The sequence below is a fragment of the Nelumbo nucifera genome, chromosome 1, assembly GCF_055504915.1.
Source record: "Nelumbo nucifera cultivar China Antique chromosome 1, China Antique-T2T, whole genome shotgun sequence".
Lineage (NCBI taxonomy): Eukaryota > Viridiplantae > Streptophyta > Magnoliopsida > Proteales > Nelumbonaceae > Nelumbo > Nelumbo nucifera.
Window position 1 is genome coordinate 49,380,802 of NC_142649.1, and position 7,116 is coordinate 49,387,917.

A 7,116-nucleotide genomic window follows, 5' to 3' on the forward strand; every position below is an offset into this window, starting at 1 on the left:
TCCCATCCGGGAATCCTATTCCCAATTTAGAAAATTGCATTTTCAAGGTTCGTTCTTGTAACCAAACCGGACCAAATCTGAAACCAAAAATAGGGAGGGATACACCTGATACGGAATCCATGCCAGAATGCTCCTCCTAACGTAGGTATTCACGCCCAAAGAGTGTACCAAATCCTCCCTCCACTGAAGATGACACAGCTTAGGATGAGGTAGGATCAACAGGTAGTTCTTCACCAAGAACTTGTGATTCTTCAACAAGAATCGAATGGGATAATGAGCACAACTTCTAAATTGTTTCTTCTGGCAAGAAACAACATCAAGGTCAAATCTTGATCAAATCCAGGAACTGGAGATCGAACAGGGTAGGGCGGCAAGAACAGGAAGAAAAATAGCCGAAGGCAAGACCAGTCTAACTGAATTGTCTTCTCTCTGTATTGAGTGAGTGCATTTTCAAGGTTCACCCTGCTCTCTTATTTATAGTCTTAAAGAGACAATCTCCTAATCTCATTAGGAGTTTCCTGATCCAAATCTTTATTTGGATCTGAACTCTTTAAGTGATAAGGATAATCCCTTATCTTATCTACAGATAAAAATCAGCCTTCCTAATCAAATTAGGAGTTTCTTGATCCAAATCATTATTTGGATCTGGACTCTTTAAGTGTATAAGGATAATCCCTTATCTTATCTGCTGATCCAAATCTCAGATCCTCCCCTATTTAATTAATCTAATTAATCCAGTTCAAAATGGGTTTTTAGGCCCATTAATCTTTCAGGCTCACGTCCTCTTTAATGCTGGCTAGCTTGGCTCTCTTTGTATGGCATGGAACTCTATCATTGATCTACACATCAGCCACATGGTTTCAACCTAGCCTCTGTTACAAGGCTTGGCCGAATTCACTGTGAATATAGTGAACCCCTGAGTCCATTACTATGGGCTCTTAATTGGCCCAACATTTACACTAAATGGTCCTTGGGTCCAGCCATCTTATGAAAGCCCAAGGACTGTGGGCAGATGCAAGATTAGCCCATTAGGTATAACCCTTAATGGTCTTACACTTAACCTCTCAGCCCATAATGATCAAACACTACCCGACAAGAGAGGACTTTTCCCTCGTTTGCAAGGTGCAATGCTGCAATCTCTACTCACATGGATCCCGGGAATTAAAATCTTTTGCAAACATTTTTAAACCATAATATATATATGTGTGTATCTCTATATAAATATATTTTGCAAAACCAAATTTCAACAGTTGAAATCAACTGCCGGTAGTTTAGGTTTCCATAAGAGAGAGTGCATCCCCGATCATTCACTTTGTCCGACAAAGGGGCTGATCCTGTCACTATGATCACTCACTCAGATGAATTCTTGGACTGTCCCAACATACCTAGGTTTTGACCCCCTCTAAGATCTCACTGATTGGCACATCAAAGACGGCCCCCGGCACCTAGTGTAGTATCATAATCGAGTCTAGGGGTTAGGTGTAACATTCCAATTTTGCCCATCTATCTCCAAGGTCCAGGGCAATACTAAAATTTTGGTCCAGTTCAGGGATTCAAGAAAACCACACTGCATGTACCTTAGGTCTCACCCTGGCAGTTGAGACAAGCTTACCCCAACCAACTTGGTAGTATATCAGTGTCAGCTTGGCAGGATAAATCTCCCCAGATCTATCCAACGACTATGAAGATTCTAACTAACACGAGTCTCATATGTGTCCAGTTTAAGGGTATTATACAGAAACACACCATAATAACATGAATCAAATATGTACTTTATTCATTTACAATAAATATCATAATGTACATCATTGCTGATTGGAGCTAAGGGCATACACTGTCTAATAGGTTTGGGCTTGAGAAGTTTGAAACCCTTAAAACAAATATGCTTGGGAAATCGCTTTGGTGTTATGGGGAGAAGTATGTTTTATGGTAGAGGATAATCCATTCTACATATGGCGATGCTGGTATCTGGTGGGAAACAACTCCTATTATGAGTTCATATGTTACGAGTTTATTGAAGAGCATTATGAAACATAGAGATGTTGTCCATCCCAATGTGTTGCTCAAGGTGGATAATGATGAACACATCTGGTTCCGGAAAGATGTGTGTGGTGTGGCTCAGTTCCATTTATGAAATTGTACACAACAGTGAGGCCACCATTAAGAACTATTATGAGGAGAGGGTGGCAGGTAATAATCAATGCCCACATCATAGTTTTAAGGCGATGCCTAGGTGACAAGGCGCCTATTGTTGGTTGCCCCCCTTTACCACTTACCTATTTTGTATATGCTGCCATGAAACACTTTTATATTCTTTGTTTTTTAATATTATAATAATACAATAGATATTACTAAAAAAGGAACTAGTATATAAACCCACAAAATGAATATTTTAGTTTAGTATATACAATTATAGAAAAGCCCTTACAGGGCTAAAGGAAGAGAAAGGAAAGAAACAAAGAATATGTAAGATACAATAGAGACTATGATAGTATAGTGCAACATCAGGACTCTTCACACTCCCCCTCAAACTGATGCAAATTCATCAGCATCAGTTTGCTTACAAGAAATAGGTTCTAGATATCATCATGGCCTTAGTAAAGATGTCATCAATCTACATATCTGAGGCAACATGAGGAAGTGAAATAGAACTAGCAAGAAACAAAGTGGCAATCCATCTCAATATGTTTCGTCCTCGCATGAAAGATCGGATTAGAGACAATCTTTATAGCACTAGTGTCTAAATATAGAGGAATAGGTGTATAAAGAAGAACATCAAAATCCTCAAGTAGTGATTGATGCCAAAAAATCTCACTACAAACATATGGCATTAACCCATACTCAGCTTTTGTAGATCATTTAGAGATCATTTGTTGTTTCTTGTAGTTCCATGAGTTTAGGGAATCATCCATGAAGACACACTACCCTGTAGTGGAATTCTTGGTGTTAGGGCAGCCTACCCAATCAACATTGGCATAATCCCTCAGTTGGATAGGAGAAGACAAAGAGAAGAATAGCCCATGTGATATTGTACCACGAACATAACGAATAATTTGATGAACAATAGTCAAATGGGGTTGATGAGGGGCTGAGACAAACTGGCTAACGACCTGAATCACATGAGAGATGTTAGGACGAGTCATAGTAAGATAGATGAAAGACCCAACAAATTGTCAATTGAGTCTAGCATCAAGGAGTAAGGAACCTTCTGACTTAACATTTAGCTCTAAAGGAGTATCAACTTTGCTTATCGTTAGTAAGACTGGCTAACTCAATAAGATCTGATGCATACTTATGTTGGCAAATAAAATATCCCCCATTTACTCCTTTGGACTTCAAGTCCTAAGAAATAGATGAGAGGGCCCAAATCCTTCACGTGAAAGGATTGTGAAAAAAGAGACTTAAGTTCCTGAATTCCTTCTTCATCATCTCCTGTCAGCAACATATCATCCACATACAAGAGGAGAATCATGATACCCTAAGGCTTTTTTCAGACAAAGAGAGAATGATTAGAAGCATTATGACTGTACCTGGCAACAATAATGACATCACAAAATTTCTCAAACCATGCTCGAGGGACCTATTTCAGACCATACAATGACTTCAACAGCAGACATAGAAATGATCACTATAGTATCCAAGAGGAGGTTTCATATACATTGTCTCCTTTAGTTGGCTATGAAGGAAATCATTCTTCACATCCAACTAACAAATAGACCAAGAGTATACAACAAGAAGGGCCAAGAGAAGACAAATTGTAGTAATTTTAGCTATTGGGGCAAATGTCTCCTCATAATCGATATCATACTCTTATGTGTATCATTGAGCCAGAAGACGTGCTTTATATCTGTGATGATTTCAGTTTCAGATCTTAACTTGATGTAGAAAAGAAGTAAAAGAGAGAGAGAGAGGGAGAGAAGAAGAGGAGAAGAAGAAAAGCATGTTAGAACCCAAGAGAAGAGAACCTTTCTCATTCTCTCTTAGGTCGGCCAGGATATATACATTACTAAAATGAATAGAAAAAGACTTTTATGCCCCTATTTAAGTTGGGACTCATCAGCACTCAATAAAGACATAACACCTCATTAATAAAACTTAATTGACTATTCTACCCTTCTTTACTCGACACTAACACTCCCCCTCGAGCTGGAGAGTATATATCATATAGTCCCAGCTTGTTACATATATAATCCACTCTTGCCCGACTCAACCCTTTGGTGAACAAGTCTGCCCAATGACTCCCTGTATTAACATATGATGTACTTGTCATTCCACTAAGAACCTTTTCTCTCACAAAGTGACAATCAACCTCTATGTGTTTTGTTCTTCATGAAAAACTGGGTTAGAGGAGATGTTAATTGCAGCTTGGTTGTCACAATATAGCTTCATCGGAGCGGTAATCGACTACCCCATCTCTTGTAGGAGATTTCTCGGCCATACTAGTTCACAAGTTGTATGTGCCATGGCTCTGTATTCGGCTTCTGCACTACTTCTTGCCACCACGGTCTGCTTCATGCTCTTCCATGTCACCAAGTTACCCCCAAGGAAAGTACAATAACTTGTAGTGGACCTTCTGTCAGATATAGATCCAGTCCAATCAACATCTGTATATCCCACTATTTCAATATTTCCACCACTCTTACATAGAAAGCCACGACTAGGAGCTCCCTTCAAATACCTTACAATCCTTAGGATCGCGTCCAAATGTGGAGCTCCCTTCATTTCCACCACTCTAGTCGAGTGATAGTTAGATAGTTTAGCTCCGACAAAGGGGCTGATCCTGTCACTATGATCACCCACTCAGATGAATTCTCGGACTATCCCAACATACCCAGGTTTTGACCCCCGCTAAGGATCTCATTGATTGGTACATCAAAGACAGCCCAATCCGACACCTAGTGTAGTATCATAATCGAGTCTAGGGTCGGGTGTAACTTTCCAGTTTTGCCCATCAATCTCCAAGGTCCAGGGCAATACTGGAAATCTGGTCCAGTTCATAGATTCAATTAATCCTACACTGTATGTGCCTAGGGTCTCACCCTGGTAGCTGAGACACGCCACCCCAACCGAGTTGGTGGCACTACACTGTCAGCCTTGTCAGGATAGGTCTCCCCAGACCGATCCACTGGCTGTGAACATTCTAAACTAACACGAGTTTCATTAAGTGTCCAGTTTAAGGGTATTACACAGAAACATACAAAGGGCACATGAATCAAATATGCACTTTTATTCATTTACAATAAACTCATAAAGTACATCATTCTGATTGAAGCTAAGGGCATACAAAACTGTCTAACAGGATTAATACTCACTACTTTCCACTTTTTCTCTCTTTTCCTGCATATCTATTCTGGCAAATGGTGCCCCCCCCCCCCACCCCCTCCCCCCCACCCCCCCAAAGAGGATACATATTTTGGACATGGCATTTCTGGTACATCTAGAACAGAAATAGGAAAACAGGAAAAATTTTGAACGAAAAACAAACTTCGAATGCCAACTTTTGGTCAGATTGTATCACCATCATCATCATCATCCACACCTTATCCCAACTATACGGGGTCGACTACATGAATCCTGTTTTGATAATTTGTTCTATTTAAAACCATATCCACTGTTAAATTGTTAGTGCTTTTTGGCCAGATTGTATCACTGATTTCTTTCGGTAATCCATCTTTAGCAGTTTTTTGTATATTTTTTTGTCATGAGTGGCAGTTAATAATTCTTATTAATCTTTATATATATATATATATATATATATATATATATACTTCTGGTATATTCCTTTTAGCTTTCTATGCGGAAAGGCTATAAAGTCCTTGTTCCGGTCAATAATCACTTATTCTGCTCGTTGTTAATCATGGTCATTTGAGATACAGATAGGAGGTGGTCTTGCTGAGTTTGCTGTGGCCCAAGAGAGCTTGACAGTTAAGCGGCCTCCTGAAGTATCAGCACCTGAAGGTGCAGGATTACCTGTAGCTGGCGGCACTGCACACCAGATGCTTGTCAGTTCTGCTGGGGTCAAGCTTGATGGTAGTGGCAAGCCAACAAACATTCTGATTACTGCAGCCTCAGGTGGTGTAGGTCACTATGCTGTTCAGCTGGCAAAGCTTGGGAAAACACATGTCACAGCAACCTGTGGAGCTCGAAACATCGAGTTGGTTAAGAGCCTAGGGGCAGATGAAGTTCTTGATTATAAGACCACAGATGGAGCAGCATTAAAGAGCCCTTCTGGTCGGAAATATGATGTAGTTCTCCACTGTGCAACCGGTATTCCTTGGTCAACCTTTGAGCCAAATTTGAGCGATAACGCCAAGGTTATAGATATCACTCCTAACCTTAGTTCCTTGTTGACGTTTGCATTGAAGAAGTTGACTTTCTCAAAGAAGCAGTATGTGCCATTACTTGTAATCCCCAAGAAAGACAATCTGGAATTTTTGGTTAATTTGGTGAAGGAAGGGAAGCTCAAGACTTTACTGGACTCAAAATATCCACTTAGTAAGGCTGAAGATGCTTGGGCTAAGATCATAGAAGGTCATGCTACTGGGAAAATAATCGTGGAGCCATAAATTATTAGTCCCTTGGTGGTGGGGGGATGTATTTCAGTAATATCACTATGCAAGGGACTTGTAGAAGATATACTAGAATAGTCCTTGTGCACAATTCTTGTGTTAAAATTCCTGTGTATCTAATATACTGTTTTCTGGAAACCATAGTGTCTTTTCTATTTGACGGTTCCATTTTTAGACCCTGTGGTTGTATTATTTTATTCTGTGCAATATTTGACATAGAGCACCTATGTACAGTCTTCTAATGTGTTTGTGCTTGGAACTTGATGTTTTGTTCTATGATCTTGGCAGCATTCATATCTCTACTTGTTTTTGCAAATATTTCATTTAAAGAACACATATATCTAGTCTTCTTATGTGCTCATGTGCTATAGAAGTATTTAATGTTGTTGTGTCCCATGATTTTGGCAGTAAGCTTTGAAGACTTCTAATGCTTGTCAAAGAGACAGATCTTGACTAAATCTTCGGATAATCTATTCCCCCTAGATTTGGGTGATGGATCAGTTGAAAGTTAGGATAGATATTCAATTTATGGAAAAGAAGCATATCT

At 39.6% G+C, this 7,116-nt stretch overlaps 1 protein-coding gene across 3 annotated transcripts in view; it reads left to right on the forward strand.

Annotated features, from left to right (window-relative positions):
- The window catches only part of LOC104587507 (chloroplast envelope quinone oxidoreductase homolog), a 40,501-nt gene extending 33,656 nt beyond the window's left edge, over positions 1-6,845 (forward strand). For all 3 annotated transcript variants that reach the window (XM_088896675.1, XM_010245141.3, XM_088896676.1), the window contains one exon: positions 5,877-6,845. In XM_088896675.1, the coding sequence (XP_088752801.1) occupies positions 5,877-6,566 (690 nt within the window). In that variant the 3' untranslated portion in view covers positions 6,567-6,845. The remainder of the gene's footprint in view (positions 1-5,876) is intronic.
- Positions 6,846-7,116: the final 271 nt, after the last annotated feature.